The sequence below is a fragment of the Rhinolophus hipposideros genome (assembly GCF_964194185.1).
Source record: "Rhinolophus hipposideros genome assembly, chromosome: 26".
NCBI classification, from domain to species: Eukaryota; Metazoa; Chordata; class Mammalia; order Chiroptera; family Rhinolophidae; genus Rhinolophus; species Rhinolophus hipposideros.
The window spans coordinates 2,995,537-3,016,033 of NC_138072.1; the positions used below are offsets into that span (position 1 = coordinate 2,995,537).

The following is a 20,497-nucleotide window of genomic DNA, read 5'->3' on the forward strand; positions in this document are numbered from 1 at the left end:
CCGGACTCCCAGAGGGCAGCGCGGCCTGGCTCCCCACCCTGGGCTGGAATGTCCCCTTCACTCACTGCATGGCCGCCTTCCGCAGCCCTAGCTCAGTTCTCCGCAAATCTCATGAGACTTCCCCTCTGAACCATGCCAGTGCACAGACACACACAGAAGGACAAAATTTCTAGCATAGCGCCTTTCTTTATATCACAACTAATGTTATTAAAAAACAAAGCTCTGTTAGAGTCAGAGTATTTAACTTGCTTATGTCATGAAAACCAGATCCCTTAAAGTATGTCAGGATTCAAATGATTAGTGTTCATACATTGGGCTTTTCTGTTAAGTTTTTAGGACTAGCCCCTTCGGAGCAATGGATTGTAAGGACAGCACGTGTGCTGGGCCACAGGTTGGCGGTACCGCTGCGTCGTGCATTCCCACGGCTCCGTACCAGTATTGGTGTTGATGGTGCCGTTCGGAGGTCCCAGGGACCTCCCACTGCTTGTGCCCTCTGAGTTCTGGGCGGAGAAGCAGTGCGGCAGGAGACTCCAGGTCTGCAGTTGAAGTATATTTGTGACCGAGGTGTCATGTCACAAGCCCGAGAGTAAAGCTGGATCTGTAAGGAGGCCCCATTGGTAATCATTGTAGAGGTACCTTCTCCGACCAACCTACCCAGAATATGTGAGCCATTTATTCACTTGCCCATGCAGATATTTGCCTAGTGTTCAGTAATTAAAACCTCACTTATTTAAACAAAGGTTTTACAAAAGTATTTGAAAATATATTGGCATATGGCTTTAAAAAATATATGTCCTGAATTAACACTTGTAATTATGAGGCCTGGAATGATATTTTATCATATATCATGTTAATACCATTTTTACTTTCCTATTAAAATATTCTGACCTCTTAGATAGCGTTCCTTTAAAAAGGCTCCATTCTCTGTCATGATTACACGTACAAGACTTTTTGAGGAAACATGTCATTTCGAAACTATTCTATGACTACACAGTTCTGTGCTAACTCTTTCCAGAGAGTTCTTCCTGATATTCTCCGAGCCTGCCATCAAATCCTTCTGCTCCTTTCACTGCGATGAAGGAAGCTCATTTCCTATCTCAGTCCCTGGAATTTTCTTCCTAGTCCCCAACCTCTGCAGTAGCCTTTAGGACAAGTGCTAACAAACAGCCTCTATGCCAGACACTTCTCGGGTCCAGAGAGCACAGCTTGATCATCAAAATTTCCAGAACCTTCAGGTCACAATGACAGGCTCAGCTTCTGTCGAAGGAATTGGGCAGGAGAATATCACTTTTTTTTTTTTTGAAATAGCCAAGACTCTAGCTCTCTTCCATTGTCAGAAAATCCTATGCAGTAAACCATTTCCTGGGGAAAATGGTTTTCTTCCCTTTGTTTGCATCCTTGCAAATGATTCTAGAATCAAAACATGCAAAAGGGAGAAAAATACTAGAGTCATCCTTTCACTCGCATGGTTTTGGAATAAAGAAGATGTGGGATTCCCTTTCAGTCGAGCACCAGGAATGGCTGGTGTTGGTGGACGGACATTTGCCGACTTTTCCCGGCGACGGGAACTTGCCCAGTTCTGAGGTCCTCTGAGCTCCTGGAAGGATCGCTGCTTCTGTACCTGGTGTCTGCTGTGGCGCAATCGTGGAGAGCCGCGATGCCATCTGGTGACCGTGGGCAGACATTGCATCTTGGCCCACTGATAGAGCCTTGCTAATTTGCTAGCTCATTCCTTCATTCATTCATCAATCCATTCGTACATCAAACATTTGGTGAACTCCACATTGTTTGCCAGGCCGCGAGTATGTGATGTAAAAAATAAGACTTTGTTTCTGCCCTTGCAGGATCCAAAGATAGGAAGAAATTCACATACACACACAAACACACACACACACACACACACACACACACTCCACATGTGCACACACGTGCAAGCACACAGCACAGAGTAATACTGTGAGGTTTATATCGGGGGGGTATAAAAGGAACATGGACGGGGACACTGAGGAAGGTGGCTACTGGGACGAAGTGACATCATCTGCCGTCTTCCCTTCCTCTACCAGTATCACTGGAAAATAGGGAGTTCTCGTTTACCGGGTTTCAGTTAGACAAGATGACAGTTCTAGAGATCTGCTGTACAAACTTGCGCCTGTAGGTAGCAATACTGTATTGGAGACTTGCAATCTTGTTACGGAGGCAGATCTCCCGTTAGGCATTCTTACTGCCAAACAAAAGGTTCTTTAATGTGGCGAGTCTGTGGTGTTGTCAGACGCTGTTAACCGCTGTGAGTCTTCCAACACATGGGAGGTGGTGTGACTCTAGTACCAGTAAAATTAGAATCGTTCATTACTTGTTCCAGAACGGTTGATTCACTTTTTGGTTTTAGGCTGTATATTTGATTCTTTCCATGAAAGGAGAAGATTTAGCTTCTAAGAGAATAGATTTTTTAAAACTAAAGGGGAAATTAAGTTATTTAGACTACCTTAAGTTAATAGACTGCTGTTAATCAAACTCCTGGATGGTCTCTGTAAGGAAACCTAAAAAAAAAAAGGCTATTACATAGTAATTATTTTTGAATGAAGATTAATTGCTATCAAAAAAAGAAGCAATCATAGTGGAACTTTCTGCATCCTATCTTTGCAAAATAACTTCATTGACAGAAAGATCTAGGACAGTTTTGCACATGGATGATAAAACATCTGTGTCGCCAAGGAGGTCTTCCTGACTTATTTAACGCCCTGATCTAATTAGGAGATTTCAGCTAGGTTTGCAAAATTATTTTTCATGAGATTTGGCTGATTTAATATTAGGATGTACACAACACAGTTTTCATGAGAAAGAAACAACTACTTAATTAAATCGATATTCTACAAAACATCATAATTATTTTAGGAAATTATGCTCTCGGTTAATAATGTTTGCAGTTCTAACACCTGTATGTTTGGGATTTTGTTAGAAATTGGTGAGATAAAAACACGTAGAGATACCCATTGATCCCACAGAAAAAGTTTCGTTTCTTCATCATTAGGTTCAGGCACGGGAGATCGTCACTGAATTTTTAGTCTAGTTTAATAATTTCTAATTTAATAATTTCTATATTGTGTTATCTTAGATATATTCCACAGGACTTCAGACTTTTGGTTCTGATCCACTCAGTGTTCTCCAACATCTGTAAAATGGACGTAATAATTATTATTTTTAGAAGGCTTAAATAGTTTGATTAGCACTCATTTTATTAACATGTGCTTTGTGATTTGAGATAGCATGGGCTCTCTCTATTATAAATTTTTTGTGTAGATTTACAAACCAGAAGTTGGCACGGGTAGCTATAATAATTTTACACCATTTTCAGTGTGGGGAAGGCTTGACATATTTCAGATTGTGGGAGTCGCCTACCCTGTTTTGTGAGTTGCCTGAACCCATTTGTGAGAGCCCAGAATAGTTAGTGACATGTGTTTTATTTCTTCCACTGACTCCCAGAAGGGGTTCCAGAGATGAGAACTTGAGTTAGGGAAGTAACCAGCCTTCGCTTATTTAAGCGCAAGTGGAGCAGGGCCCATTTATTCCTCTTGCTTCTTTTCCAAGGCAGAAAAATCGGTTAGGTCTTAAGGTTATCAAAGCCTATAAGTAGTTCTCAACCTCTCAGTCAAACGAAGTATCCAGAATATTAGATCAGTTCTAGATGGTCTGTTGCATAAAAAAATAAAATAGAAACGGGAAGGCACACAGTTACAAAGGGCAGACAACTGAGAATTAGAATCTAGACTAATAAGAGGTAATGGACAGGCTAATGAGAAGTAACTTAAGAACTTACACCGTTGTCTTTTTGTGTGAATTCTGGATGTAAGTTAAAGCCATCCTTACGTATCTGGAAGTGTTTGAGGTCGCTTTGAACACTGAATGTGTCAAGGTGCCTGTTAAGTTTCAGGCATTGCTGGTCTCGGTAGCCAAGTGGAATCACAGGAGTTTGGACAGCTCTGTCCCAATAATGACAGTGACGTTTGGAAAATTATGCAAATCCTTTGAGAAAGAAGATGATCTGTTTTCATTAACAGAAAAGGTTTGCATTAAATATAACACAAAGATGTCTACAAAAGGAATGTCAAAAATGTTTTATTTTTAAAAAACTATTTGTGTATCTTCTATCACCTTTGTAGACATCTGCCCATGTTTTCTTGTTAAATAGTATGTTAATTTTGAAATGTCACGTTGAATAATTTCCTTCTCGGATTTAATGAGAAATATTTTTGAAGTTACTATTGAGTCTGACTTGATGTTACAGAAGTTGCTTAATGTCTGTATTTTCTGCTAGAGTCTGAGATTGACAATCCGTATATTCTGTCTATATTGTTTTTTATTGTGTTATTGTACCTAAGGCCCTAGACCAGGTCTTGGCACACGGTGTGTCGTAGATATTTTGTGTTGACTTAATTAATTTAATACCATTCTTAAATTTACTTGAATATTTTTTTAATTTTTGGAAAAGAATTTTAACAGAAGTGGAAGTGGGATAAATATGAATGCATAAATTTGACATAAAAGGCAAGGCACATAGGCGGAAAGATAGCACGGAAGCAAAATAATAACCGTAGGGGAGGAATTTGTTTGTGTTTGTACCTCTAGTTCCCAAACAATGCCCGGCACACAGTAGCTCTCAGTAAAGGTTTGGTCCTGACTGACTCAAAAAATTTGGGTGACATAGCAGGTATGAAACGATGATATATTAAGAACATCATAGAAATAAGAATCTAATTGAATAATAAAAGGTGTGCAAAAGAAATGTGAATAAATTTGATCATTATTTAGGATATATTTGATACGAAGTATGTGGGAAAGATTTACCTCAGGTTATGGTCTAGACCCTAAGATTCTTAATAAATAAAAAAGTTGTTTTAGGTATCCACATCTCTTGTTTTAATTAGAAATGGCTTTGTGATTTTTATGTAAATCAATCTTAATTTGAATCTATTAATAGCCTCTACGATTAAATTTGAATTTTATGTATAGAATAATTTAAAACATCTATTATAAGCTCTGTTAGAACTGTGCATTTAATAAATTTAATTTTTTAAGCATACTGAATTGCTTCTATTGTTGTTTCAGTTCTAATGAACTATATGAATATATATCTTTTAATCTAGTGCCCCAATGCCATACCTGATTGGAGTACATTCCAGCCTCATAGAGGTGAGTATCTGTCTGCCAGACGTGACAGTGATAAATTAATTCATAAAACTAATAGTTAAAACAGCTGTGCTTTGAAAGAATAATAGTTGACTAGTAGAAAGCAGTGACTAGTTTCATATTATACTTACATGATAATTTTCAAAAAGGTAACATGGAAATAATTTCATTTTAATTCATATACTAAATGACCTCCTTCAATGGCATGACGCCTATTAAAATAGGTTAGATTTGGTAGAGTCACATGGTAAGTTTTAAAGACTAAAAACTTAAGTCCTTGATGAACCACTTTGAGGTACTTGGGATCTTTCATATCTTATTTCTTTTTCAGATCTGTAGTTTGAAAGTCAGAATTTATGTAATTATGAGTCATAGAGGGAAAATGCTTTTATTTTGCAAACTTACTATGATCCAATTTATCAATGTGCTTTCTCAAAATATAGTTTTAATGCACCAACTGTGTAATTTTTAATTAGAATATAACTTCAATTTTTTAAAAAAATTTTCAGTCCTGTTAGGGACTTAAAATACAGTGATTTTTCTGCACTGTCATCACTTCCTTCCAAAATGATTTTTTTTTGTCACTGGAATCATCACTGTAGTAACAAACCTTGAACTTTCAACATCTTGAATTTGAAATCAGTGAGATTTCCGGAGAGGACTTTCTTGTAAGGATAGCATCTAATAAAATAAACAAAAGACTAGGATCAAACCAACAGACACAGGTCTGGTGAGTGGTATCATTATGCTGGCCGATTTCAGTTTTATTCAAGTACAATTCTGTTTTTGCTGGTGGTACATTTTTGTACCTTCACGTACTTTCTAATGAGCAACCTACGTGCGTTAGATTTGGTTTTCTTCTCAGTTGCTGTCACTGTATCTGCCATCGGTCCTCACTTTGTTGATCAAGGGCGATCCTGCTGATACTTTTCAAACTGAGGATCCCTTATGGAGAGCCATGGTCCTCTAGGAACCCTGACTTACAGACTTGTACATGTGCTCTGCTTTTGGTCATTTTTCTTTCTTTTTGCAAAATGCTAGGGCAACGTTTTTATTTATCTAACCTTTAAACATGAAGACATTTCAATGAGTTTCTTTAGGAGGTTTAATTTCATTTTAATATTGAAGTCTGGGTTGGATACTATTATAACTGTTTACATTGTGTTAGCTTTTCGAAAACTTGTTCTTACATGTCAATGTACTTACAGTGAAAGGACAAACTGTAAAATACAACATGAATGAATAGGTATTTAATCTGTTATTAGGTTATGGAATATGTGACTGGTATTTTAATCCTCAGTAGTTTGACTTTGTGCAAAATCTAACGTATTCCACAATCTCATAACAGGTTGGTTGGTATGGTTTCAAAAAAGTCATCAAATTTGGTTTTGATATTAGCGCATATGTCTTTGCTTATTTAAGGTACCTAATAGAATACGTAAATTTTACCATATAGTTACACAGATGGAAAATATTTAAAATTGTTGATTGTACCTGTTGTTATATTATCTTTTTCTATAATGATTCTATATCAACTTTTGAAACTAATGTTTCAGCTTTTCCAACTTATTGTAAGAAGGGGTGTGTATGTTCTACATATTCAATTAAATTTATCACGTATTTATTGGACACCTATAGAAAAAAATCAGTACTTATGGTTAAGGAGCAAATTTCAGAATTATTTATTCCTTAAAGCAAGGAATCTTGTCTTGGGGAAATAGTCCATTCTAACCTTAAATTGTCTCCTGTCACTGAATGAGAATGTTTAGAACCATGATTAGATTGGCTGAAATCTCTGTACCTACATACACTGGGCTAACCAAACTGTTCTAATAGTCAGCTTTATTTGGTTTAATAGTGAATGAGGAAGTATAATAGGAACTTCAGGAATGTCTTTCAAGTAGCTGGGTACCAGTTAGTAACTTTCTCCTTAATCTGTTACAAGATGATATACATCCATTCTTACGATGAGTATGTCATTATGTCAGATATTATTTTACACTAAAATCTTGATCTTTTGTGCTTTTTTATTTTATATAAATGGTATTATCATTATAATGTAGATTAGCTATTTACATATTTTTATATGTGAGACTGAACTGAGTAATTGTGTACATTTTGTTTAGCTACAATTACAACTAATTTTTTTCTTTTAGGAAAAATCAAAATATTCTTTTATTCTCTCTCAGTGAAGAGAGCTTCAACACATTTCATCAGTTCACGGAGACTTCTAAACATAATTATTTGAAGACGTGAAATTAATACTCTTTAAAATTTTTCTTTTAATTGTTTTTATGTAATCATGAGTAAAAGGTGGCTAGAAATCTCTCTTGAAAATGCAAATTTGCTTCTAAAATAAGGATAAGGGCATTTTGTTCTCCCTGCAAGCTAGACATTAGGGATGAACTCAGAGCTGACTACGGCCTGTATTTGATTAGGAATAAATTAGTAGGGGCTACAAATGTGAGGGTTATATTGTTTAACGTACAATGGATTCTAAATAAAATATTGACCCAATTCCATAAGATCACGTGACAGTGGATAATGCACATCCACTTGCTTTGCATTAATGTGCGTGAGGCACGTCTGTAGCCCTGCACTGCATGGGAGGCCTCTAGGCAGAGGGTGTCGGAAACACCACCTTTCCCACCTTCCTGCTGTTCTTAATAAGACTGTCCTAATATTTTTTCTTATTTTCAAAGAAAAAGGCAAATTCTCTTTTCACATTTTCTTACTCTTTCCTCATTTAATCAAATTTATGAATTTTATGATATAAAAATGTGAAAGAGAGAGAGAGCATTTTGTATGCCATGTGACTTTCCACTTCTATTTATTAAAAAAAAAAAAAAGCTAGAGCCTAATTTGGATGGCAAACATAGATAAAATACTGACATTAATCCAAATGAAAAAAAAAAGATTTAAATTATTGGACATAGTGTCTTCTTTCTTTTTAAAAAAATATAAAATTCTTCTCATTTTGGTGGTCTCAGTGTATTGATTTATTGAAATGAACACCTTTTCCATTCCTGAGTGGTTCCTTGAACAAAATTTAACTTTCAGCTCTCAGACCTTTTGAAACGAAGAGCAATTTGAAAAAAGTATACATTTTATATTAATACTGATTTCCTTTATTCAGAGTTTTTGTTAGTGTCATTACAAAACCTTTTGGGGTCACATAGCCATAATTCTAAGCTATTTAGGCGAACTTATTTCATCTCTTCAAAGAATACATCAGGTTTCTGGATTAACTTTACAATTTCTGTTAAAAGGACAACTTAGAAATGAAGATGGAAATCAAAATTATGACATAGTTTTCCCACACAAATGCCATTAGTATAAATATATCTTGCTTATAAAATATGTTGTTTTTGTCATTATGCTATAATTTCTAGATAACCACATATTTATGTATGTAAATCTTGTTTATTTATATGTGTATATACATGAAAAGGAAGTGAAATGAATTTATTTATAAATGTTTTTACAATAACATCACTATTATAAGTGATTCTGTTAGTTTCTTAGAAACGACCATACTCTGAGTCTTACTTTAGAATTATGTCTTTTACAAGACAGATTTTTAGAATCATCTGTCTCCCTGAGAATCCATATTCTACATAGACATTATAGATTTGTTAACACACACATTTCCTACTGAAAACTACCATTTCCTCAGCAAATTTAAAATTCTACTTAATATACAGAGATTTGAAATTCTAAATGAATCAGAGAAATTTCAATCTTGACCAACTTAAAACAAAAATAATTTGTTTGGCCAATTTAAAATTTAAATACCTTAAATTTAAATTAAAAATTTAAATACCTTAAAATTTATGGTATTTAAGGAACAATTCTCAAAAAATGGCTATTCTAGAATGTCAATTTAAAAATATTTCTGAAATTAATTGACCTATTGCTAGTTGACCTATGCAATTATGGAATTCTGAGTGGGTAGATACATTCATTAATGAGCACCTTTTTTACATGAAGGAGTAACACTATTTGCTATTATTTAAATAAGACTAATTGAATTAATATGATTTAAGTATACGTATTATTTAAATAAGAAAAATAAACAGTAACTGTTTCCTTTCTTTAAGGATGAAATATTTCATGAAATTGTAATTCACTATCATTTGTCCACATCTTGAGATAATTTGACCAGTTGTCTAAGCTGTCAAACAAATAAGACAAATAAGTCAAATAGTTAATCTGATAGGCTATTAAATTTGATCTTTTCTATTGAAATTCAGGTGATAAATATTACTCACAATAAATTCCACATTACTGCCCTCTCTGTCATTGTTTTCATATTTCAGTCCTCACCATAAACTTACACCAAACAGAAATGGAAATATAGAGAACATATTTATTAATTTAAACTTCAGTCAGTTTATGTTAGCCCTGCAATATGATTTGTGCTAAAAATAGGTATATAACTAGACACAAGTTCCTGTATCATAAGATTGACATTCAATTGATAAAATTTAATGGATAGAAATTTTTACGGTTTAATGTAGCTGTGCCAATTTTGTAAGTCTTTGTTGTAATTATCTCTTTGGTAGTTAAATTATATTGTATATCTTCAAACTAAATCAATATGTCTCGATGAACACACATTCTATTTTAAGCATTTTTACCCAGTCTTTTTGAATGGTTGTATCCAAACTGTTTTTCTCGTAAGGCAAAGTTGTTTATATTCTTTCATAATGTCGGATTTTCCTTTCTTCTTTCCCCAAGGCTAACACATTAAGATAATTTTCTCTACATTTCTAAGCTCATTAGATTTTGGAAGGAAAATATACTAAGATGTTTATTCATGATTGTGTTTTTCAAACAGAGAGTGAAAAATAAATCATTGGAGGATGTGGTTATGTTAAATGTGGACACAAACACGTTAGAATCACCATTTAATGACTTGAACAATCTCCCAAGTGACGTGGTAAGTCTGAAGGCTATTTTGTGGTGAATATATGGATATATGTATATGTCTGTTTTCTCCTGGGCCCTTGAATTACCAAGAGTTATTTTCCCCACTTTTTAAAATTCTGAAATACAGGGGTTGAGTGTGTGCAGGGGGTGTGAGAGGAATCAATGTAGATTCTGCATTGAATATTTTTACCTTTTGGCAGTTGAGGAGATGCTGAATGGAACATCATACTTCTCATTGTAAAAGTAGGATCATAATTAAAAAGCTCGGTGCATTCATTAGGCAGAGGTTCTTTAAATGTACGTCTCTTCATCTCATCTTAATCATTATCTTACAAAGTAGGCATTTCTGTCTGCCTAGTGGCATGTCTTGCAAAAGAATGAGAGTTTTTGAAGGAAGAAGAAGAAGGGGGCCAATTATCGGCTTTGCTTCCTTGCCACCTGCCAGCGCCATTCCTTTTAATTAATGATCTGATGGCACTGGTCAATATAATAAGAAATGCTTGTACAGTTGGGGTCAGAAAATTCTGGCTTTGATCTCCCTCAACTTTCTGAAACATTTATTTGTTTTCTCTAAATTATTTCAGTTTTATTTTTAATCTTTTCTATCCTGCTGAGGGCCGCGAGAATGAAAACCTACATGGTTTGTCATTTGCTTTGGCAGAGCAAAGACTGCTTACTTATAATTCTATTTGTAAATTAAACTGCAAACCCAGTTTGTCATAAAAGACATCTGATCCTTTTGAAATGACGAAAACTGTCTTTTGTCTGTAAAGGCTGATAAATTAAGTGCCAGTTCTCTCCTGGTCTTTGATCTCGCCGAGGGTTTGTGTGTGTATGCATGTGTGTGTCTGCAGCTTATAATAGGATATATTCTGTATTTCATGTTAAATAGACTCCAAAAGTACATTTTTGGCCTTCATATTCCTTAGAACCGGGCAAAAATGCACACTAATATTGCTTCTGTATATATTTCAATGGCTGTTTAAAAATATCTTTATAACACAGTTCTAAGTTAAAATAACTCCTTTAAATATCAATTGTTTCAGGGATATTAAAATTTAGGAATAAAAATTCCTTCAGAATATATTTTCTGTAATAGTGCAAATATTTTGAAATCATTATTAGAGAGGTTGAAAAATTGAATTTAAAAATCTTAAACAAAAAATACAGTATTACTAACTTTGATTGTTTTTATGGCTAGTGATAGGAAAACTATTATTTTAAAGTCAAAATCAGGGCATGCATATATGCCCATAAATAACCTAAAAGACCTGCTGACCTTGAAGCAAATTAAATTGAACTACTTTATCTTACTATTGTAGAATTAATGCGATGTACGAACAAATCCAAACCCAGGCCAGTGAGGAATTATATTATCTTTTTGGTTCATTATAAGTAGATTGCCTCATTATAAAAATTTTGCAGAAGCTGCTAGAAATGGTTAGAGTTATTCGTTTAGAAATCCATCAAAGTGTCCTTCATTGGATAGAGAAGTAATTATGAAAATAAAGGCCCAACTTTTTAAAATATTTTTCTTATCTGCATGTATTTTCTATTGTTAATACCCTAAGGAGAAAAGATTGTTTATTTAAAAAAAAGAAAGAAAAAGAAGAAAGGGATAAAAAAGAGAAAGAAATCAGCTTTTCTGTGTCATTAAAATTTTTATAGTCAGCTTTAATGATAGCTCATTCTTTCTTTGAGAAAATCTGTAATAGTAGTTGTTTTGATTGGTGATTCTTTTTCAATTAATAAGTACTACCTTTCTAGTAACATTAATTTGATATTAAAACATTTATTTAAATATATTAAGAAGTTAAACAATATTCACAAAATGTAAAAGCTTAAATATATAAAATGACAAGAGGGACCATCTTATAAGCAACAATTAATTAGACATAACTGAAATAGTAAAGTATATGCATAAAAAGGGTCGCAACAAAGTGCTATAAATATACTATTTTATATGTATGCTTGAAGTTAAGGGCCATAGACTTACAGACAAAATTGAAGAAAGAATAAACTGAAATAGCTATGGAGTAGAGCTTGCACTGTTTTCTGGAATGCAGTAGAGGATGTTTTAAGTTATAGAGATATTCTGAAAAATACTTTAGGTGTTGGTTTAACTATCTCTGATAAATGTAGCTTTATCATCAGTTTTCCAAAAGTGATCTCTTATAATTCTGTAGGAAATATGATAAAGTATCAATGTCATACTTTCTACAATTATTAATATAAATGTTTTAAATGAGGCATGTTAAAATCGCACATGCTCTTACTGATTTTTTTTGCGTGTGTGATTTGAATCAATAAAAAATACTTGAAGGCTGAAAAATAGTCCTACTGGTATTGTTCGATTATTTAATAAATTAACTGATATTTAAATGAGGGGTTTTTTAAATCATTTCCCCAAAACGTTTAAATTATACTCCCAGGCTAGATGCCTCTCTGTCATGTGCACTCGATTATGGTGTCAGCTTGACCAGTGGTCTTGGCTGTTCAAAGGTCAGCGGTCACACTTGTCCTGCATTACTAGTCTTTTTTCCTGTGGACCCTCTGCTGTGTTGCATGCTGTAATCTTCTTAATGGCTTCATTCCAATATTCACACATAATATTTTAGATTTATTGACTGTTAGAAATACTACCATGCCAGTAGCAGTTCCGCTACTCTTAAGGTATTTAAAATTGGAAAAATAAATCAGGGCAAAGCTTTCAGGAATCCTTTGTTTTCCTTAAGGGAGGGGAAAAAACTCTCTTCCTGTCTTCTGACAAGAACACTTGTTTTTCGATTTCATCATTTCACTGTAGATTTGGATCATTAAAAGAAAAAAACACAAATTTTATTGGAAGTGATGTTAACTATATTGATTATTACATGGAATAACTTTTAAAAGCAGTAGATCCATTAAAATACACTTTTGTAGTTTTTTGCCTATGAACACACTGCGATTTTATTTTTTATTGACTTAGCCAAATACGGATACCTTCAAACATATGTGCTTTGAGTCTTTTAAAATAAAAAAGTACATTTTAGGACTATGTAACAGTATCAATTGAAGTTAAAGTTGTTGTGGTATGTTTTTAAGTGTGAGAATAAAAGAACCAGTTTGATTAAATGTAATATTTGAAATCTCAATTGAGTTCATTTTAATTTAAGAAAATGCACTATTGAGGCCCCCCATTCCAAATATATACACAAATTTGGTTTCAATTACACACTAATTTAAAATGTTGTATTTCTAAGCTATTACTGCTCATTTTAATTTTTATGATCATTAACATTTTGAAAGTAATTTGGAAAATTGTTACTATTTCAGAAATAAATAAGGCAACCCACTTGTTGGAAAATTAAGTTAATTAGAATTATAATGAGATTTAGGAAATCTGTCTTCATGTGACTGTTAAGTTAAAACAATTATAAACTAACCTAGTTGAAACAGGTTAGAATTGGCATCTGAAAAAGTTGCATGCATTAGAATATTCATTACTAGGAACATGAATTTGACCTACGTTGCTTAACTGTCTTTAAATAATTTTTCTAGATTTTAAAAAATAATATACTCTGAGACAGGCCAATATAGTTACCACTATTTTAGATAAGAGGAAGGCAGAGAAAATACACTGTTAGCAGTGTTTCTAGAGTTTTAGTTCATACAGATTTTGATCCTTACACTTATGCCCCAGCCACCAGGCCACGGACCGTCTCCAAGAAGCATGGTATACAGTGTGATTAATAACTCTTTTCAGATTCTTACAGAAGCTCACTGTCCATTCTAATCTTGTTAAAGAATATCAGTATGACCTCTTTCATTTAAATTGGGATTTTCAGCACTGTTTTAAACATTCATTTTCATCTTACATCTAATACTATTGGAAAATGCTTTTCTGTTTTCTGCTATGAGGGTATGTAGAAAATATAGTACGCTTAAAGAGATATTATACAATTCACTGTAAACCACAGTGTATTATATATAGGAATGTGTTACATTTGGTATCAAGCATATAGAATTTCTGCAATACTGAAGAGACCTGACTATAAAATGGAGTCATTTAAAATACCATGCATCTTGTAATGAGGCTTTCAAGGAAGGAATGGGTATTTATTGTGATAGGAAAAGGAAAGACACAGATTGCTTTGAATTACTAAAAACCATTCAATGCCTAAGGAACTAGAGAAAAAAAAACCCAAACTCTGACTTTAAATAAAATTTTAGATATTTGCATTCAAGTGAGTTAATTTGGAAATAGATTTGGAAAAGAATTGGCTTTTTCAGATAATGTTAAAAATTAGCTTTAAAAAATTAAGTATATAAACAAATTTAACTCCCAACTAAGCAGATGGTCAGTAGGTTTGTTTATTCGTTGGCTATTTAATCTAACACGAAGGTTTAGTGTGTTAAATTGTCATAGGCACGTTATAAAGACAAAGGCCCCAGAGAATGTTCTACTAGTTTCAGGTTTTCCACAGCAGAGCTGTAGTCCTTACTGTGTTTAACAGTAAAAATGGAGTCTCTAGAAATGTCTCGAGTGGCCAGGTTAGTAAGAGAACAGGATGTTTTCGTTGGGGTTCTAGAGTGATTTGGAGAACATCGTTTCAGTTTAGTGGAGTGGATCTGGGGAGACAGTTGCTGCTTTGGTTTAGCCTCTGGAACTGCAGTCACGCCCTCCTTTCACTGTCCAGCTGTTGGAGATCAGGCCTCTGGATGCGCCTTGCCCCGGCCGCCCGCCGGGCGCTGGCCTTTGTGACTAGCTGGCAGGCGGTGAACGCTTGGTGAGGGCACGTCGGATTGCATTTCTTTTATCATCTGTAATAGAAGTTGCTTTGTAAATTCCCTGTCTAGTGTTCCGTCCCAGAACATTTTCTAAGGATATTTCCATCTGACTCTCATAGTCATGAAAGAAAGAAACCTGGAAGCATGTTTAACACGTACTTTTTAAAACATCCCGAGACCATGGTATCCTTCTGCACCACCTTGGGTATCTGTGGAAATGCACCGTTCTCGCAAATCATGATTGTGAGACACGTGGTTGTTTATAAAAAGGTCTTTTTGTTGTTTGTAAGTAAGCTATTACAGATTGTGCTCATTTCCCTTCTATTTTCTTCTTGGTGTGCATTTCTTAAATATAAGCTTTAAATAGAAAAGCAAAACAAAAATTCAAAAACCTTAAATAACTGGGCTTCCCACCATTTAAAAGATCTTTGTTATTTTCTTTGAATTGAATCAGTTTCCCCCACGGCAGGGACCCAGGCTTTAGGGATTTTCCCTTTTGTATCTATGTACTTTGGCCATTTTAAAGTTGATTTATAGTTTGTTGCTCTTAGTGGTTTAAATGTTCATGAAGTCCTTTGACTTTCTCAGGGCTTTTCATTTTCAACTAAATTCCTGGCTTTTCTGCTAATGTCTTTTTTTTGGTATCATTTCAATAGCATAGTTCTCCCTTCTTACTGCTAACGTATAGGTATACATACATGCATATATGTGTTTATATACGTATTTAAAAATATAAAGACCTTGGTTTTGGCTTTAAAAATTATTTCCAGTTTTGTTTCTAGCCCTCTAAGTTCTTGACTTCTTCATATTGCGTAATATTGTGAGTACTGTCACAATAGGAGTTCCCAAATTTTGCTGATATCATAATGAGATAGTGAACATTTAAATGAATGGTGTTTCTGGGCCACATCACAGATACCCTGATCCACTTAACGAGAAAAATTCATGTGGAAGCTTGCCTGGGCCAGATGGTTCATTCATTCATGCAAAAAGCATTTACTGAGCACTTCCTATAAGCCTATGCTGTGCGAGGAGCTGAGTGAACAGGAAGACTGAATGTTCCACTTGACTGAGCCCAGCCCATGGCCACACCAAGCCCCAAGGGATGCTGGGAAATAACGGGGTTAACCCAGCACCAGTCAAAACTTGAGGATTTCCGTTAGCAAAGAAAGGGAGAGTGGCTGTTGGTGGACTGACAGCATCTCTGCCATAGGAAGCTGAAGGGAAAATAATTTTAGCCCCGCCGACGTGCCATTTCTGCTAGTCTACAAACTCAGATCAGCATTTGGTGGCCCAGCCACCTCAAGGTGTCACAACATCTGTGCAGAATTGGCTTGAATGATGAGTATGAATAAGCCAAGGAACGTGGGAGGAGGGGACTAGCACATACACGGGTTCTGCTCCGGGGACGAGGTTGGCAAATTCAGGAAGTGGAAAGAAGTCCTGGTTAGCTGGAGTGAGTAGAACAAAAGAGAGGGCTCTGCAAAATGAGGTTGGACGGTAAGCAGGAGTGAGGCCCTAAGAGACTTGTCGTTCTTGTTAAGGACTGTGGGTTTTATCAGAAATTACTGGGAGAGGAGGAGTGTGACCCACGGTTCCTTCTGATAATATCATGTTGGGTTCTGGGTCCCGCAGGTCGCTGGGTAGAGGAAATGAAGGGACAGTCAGGTGAGAGACCACGTGCGGTTGTCTAGGTAAGAGGTGGCAGGGGCAACTCAGTCGTGGTAGGAATTTAGGGAAGAGGCGGCAGCTTTGAAATCTCTGTCAGAGGTCAGCTTGACAGGCCTTGGTGACACAGTGCCCGTGGGAGATGACAAGGGGTGAAGTTCGAAGAGGACCTGCATGATTCCTTTTGATCAACTGGATGAATGGAAGTGACGTCGCTTTTAGAGACAATGGCGAGGCATTGCGCTTGAGGTGGACATAGGAGCAGTTTTGGTTGTCTTAAATTTTAGGATGCCTCTGGAAGGAAAATAGTTGTAGATGACACCATATTAGTTAGGTTTTGATAGGTAATTAAACATACAAAGAAGCAAGGAAATGATACCCAGCAAGGAGGTCATATGCTTTTCATTTAATAAATGTTAAAGGTTACTGTTTTAATCCTTCAATAGAAGCTTGTTAAAAAATTATATTAAGAGGGAAAGGTTAATTTTGTTTCTTATAAACTGAACATTCAAAGGATTAAAGAAGTGTAGGAATTTAATGTCTGATTCAAATGAGAACCATATCATGTTTCCTAGGAGAATAAAAGACTTGAACGGTTTTTCTAAAGCAGGTGATTATTTGAAGCTTTAACTGTTTTTCTAAATGTGTGTAGTTTCTAGAGTACAGTTCAGTTGTGTAAAAGGAGACGTTGGAAAACATCCTTAGCGTGTTTTAAGTTGTGTAGGTTATCTAAATAATAGTTCTGAACATTTATTTTCACCTTCTGTTCTTTGGTGTTTCTCTTTGTGATCCTTAAAAGTGAAATTAAAATTTTTGGCTATATGGTGGTTAATTTAATTTTCCTGAAGGAATGCATCTAAAAGTGAAGTAAGAAAAAAATGTGTCACTTCCCTGAAAAACTCAGCTCATTCTTTCCCTGACTCCCCTTTGCATTAACTGAGCTATTACTCAGACGTGAGCATATGGCTGGCATTCTTTTAATTTATACCTGTGTGCTATGATTGCTCATGTAATCTCCTCATCTAATTCCTCGTCACTTCGGTGCTGAGACGGTAAGAGTGGAGAATTGGTGGTGATGTTACTCGTGTTATCACTTCTCCCACGATGGCTGCCTAGAGGCCTGAATTCTCAGTGTATGAAAGGCGTTTAAATATTTCTAAGAGCAGTCAATTGATCTTTATTTCTGAAATTCTTTTCACTGTTTCACTTTTTGTTTGGTCCACTGTAATACTTAATTAGACTTGAAAAATATTTACAGACTGAAATATATGATAAAATGAAATGTCAATTTAAAAACAATCTGGAGCCCTTGGCAATTGAGAATAAAAAGCAAAAAGACTGACACTTCCTCAGTATCCCATAATAGCCACGTGACTAAGGTCCCAGCTGCTTTTCTGAATTCAGAGTTACATGTGAGTGTAAACTTCAGGATTCCATGGGCAGATGTATATTCATTTCGTAACTAAACCTACAAGTTTGTAACTTAAAGCAGAAAATGCTATTTCCCAGACCAAGTATTGAAAAAGTACACAGGAGACATCCCCGCTTCTAGAGGTAAAAACTGCTAAAAGCTAATTAGCACTGCAAAGGGCAGCAGTAACTGGTGATAATTGACCCCAGCGGCCTAATGGACAGCGGGCAGCAGGGCTGACAGGCATTTTATATGAGAGCAATAGCCTTATAGCTAAAACGGACTTTAGAAAACAATTTCATTTTCTCAGGCGATGTTTGACATTCTTTGTGCACACAGAAACACTTACCTCGGCCACCTTTTTGGTCTCGGCAAAACAGCAACACCCGCAGGTCTACTGACGGGGAAGCCCACCAAGAGAGGCCAAGAAGGAGCTCTCTGCGCAGTTGTGTAGTTGAAATCATGTAAAAATAGGCGAAGGAAAGATGGAACGGTGTGTCTTGCTAGGCAGCTGCTTTCATCTCACATGCATGTCTGTAGAACAGCACCGTCTGCCAGAAACCGAATGAGTCACAGACGCAATCTGAAATTTTCTAGCAGCCACATTAAAAAGTAAAAAGAACTGGGTAAAATTAATTGTCTTAATATATTTTTGGTTAACCCAATACATTCCAAATATTATCATTTCATCAAAATACAATGTATTAATGAGACAATTTTACCTTTTATATTTGATACTGAGTCTTCAAAATGCCGTGTGTATTTTACACTGACAGCTGATCTCAGTTTGCACTAGTCACATTTCAAGTGCTTGTGTGTCTAGTGGTTACTGTATTGGATAGCAAGTTCTAGAACAAGGATTTCCTTCTTTTCCTGTTTCTACAGAGTTCCTGAATGACTGCTTTTGGGAGTGAAGAGCACATATGGATGATTTGGTTAGGGAGGGCTTCTGGCAATGTGATTAAAAGCCTGAACAGGGTAATGTGAGCAGCAACTAAGCAATTATGGAGTTGGGGAGATAGAGGTGTAGGAAGGGTTCACCTTGCCTCATTCTCTGTGAGCGCATGTGTTACGATCGTCCTAACAACACTTGATTTGTGGAGAACTGAACTTCTCATTTCATATTTCGTAGGAAAATATACTTCGGGGCATTTTCTTTTGTAAAGGCAGAAGTCATGACATTTTAAAATGTGTTTTTTATTTCCTAAAGTAAGATTTAAAAATTACCCAACCATTTACTTTTTATACTACTTTGAAAGACTGGAATCATACTCCTTCTATCATAAGCTTTTTTGGGGGAGGCAATAATTAAATACGTACATATATTGATGTTCATTCCCATTGATTTTTCTTAAAAGGCACTTGAAACTTAAAAAAAAAATTAATGTTATTACAAACATTAGAATGAAGGTCGTTAAGTCAGAAGATTTGTATTTGCATACTTCAGCCGTATTTATTGTTTGAATGTGTGGGTTACCTAAAAATGTGCATTTATTGAGTTTGATTTTAATAGTGAAAACTTCCTCTTCAGTGAGTCCTGGTCTATGCACTTTGTGAGCTAAATGAATTAGGCTCTAAACTTTTAACTGAATCTATGGAGCTTGGATATAAATTGAAAAGATCATAGCTGTGGGGAGAAGACCTATCCTGCAAAGGCCTTTCTGCATAGATTATGAACGTGATAACTCAATAATTTTCTCAAAACTATGGCTATAATTGGACCCAATGGGGTTCTCTTCCTTTGATCAGATCAGAGTAAGTGTGACTTTACACTGGAAAATGTCACTCCTGTGAAGGTTTATCACCTGTAGAGCTGGTCGTTCCTCTGATGCTGTGTTCATTTCTCATTAGCATTATTCAAAGTTTGGTTGTTAATTAGGTTGACACTTCAATTACAATCATCATCTACAAGATTAGTCAGGACCGCTTGCATAAAGAAAACCATTCTTTCTTTGCATCTAGACCTGTAAAGGAGAGATGACATTATTTTGTTATCCGGTCGTTTCATAAGGATAAAGCATGCTCTGTGAAGGGAACAGTCCAACCAGACTTGGTCGCATAAGACCCTTTTCTTGAGAAAACAGACATTTCAACGGGGCTTGATGTCCCCACATACATGAGCATCTCTACTTTTCAGGTGTGCGGAGTCATTTTCTATTCTGTGAGAAAGGAACTGACCAAGTAAATGGGGTGGGAAGCACAGGAGCACATCGCATCACTTGCCCCTTAAAACTAAGAGTCCACATCAGGGGCACGGCCACACTTACAAAATAATCCTCTAAGTCAGGGCCGTTCATAAATAACATGCATTTTTAAAAATACACAGAACTTATAGACAGTAGGAAAAATGATAACAAATTTGGGTGCCTTTTGAAATTATTCCAGTTCCTAGATAATGAGTTTTTCTTTGCTTTAAACACATTAATATCTTAATCTGGTTGCTGGTTCATAAGGCGCTGGCATTGAACTCAAACGCAGCGTGTGGTGGTGAAAAAAATTGGACAGAACTGCGTTTAAATCTCAGTTTTGCCA

At 35.5% G+C, this 20,497-nt stretch overlaps 1 protein-coding gene across 3 annotated transcripts in view; it reads left to right on the forward strand.

The window, feature by feature from the left end:
• The window catches only part of DENND1B (DENN domain containing 1B), a 164,213-nt gene that overhangs the window by 91,552 nt on the left and 52,164 nt on the right, over positions 1-20,497 (forward strand). For all 3 annotated transcript variants that reach the window (XM_081039324.1, XM_081039325.1, XM_081039323.1), the window contains 2 exons: positions 5,142-5,187; positions 10,025-10,126. In XM_081039324.1, coding sequence (XP_080895450.1) covers positions 5,142-5,187; positions 10,025-10,126 — 148 coding nt within the window. The remainder of the gene's footprint in view (positions 1-5,141; positions 5,188-10,024; positions 10,127-20,497) is intronic.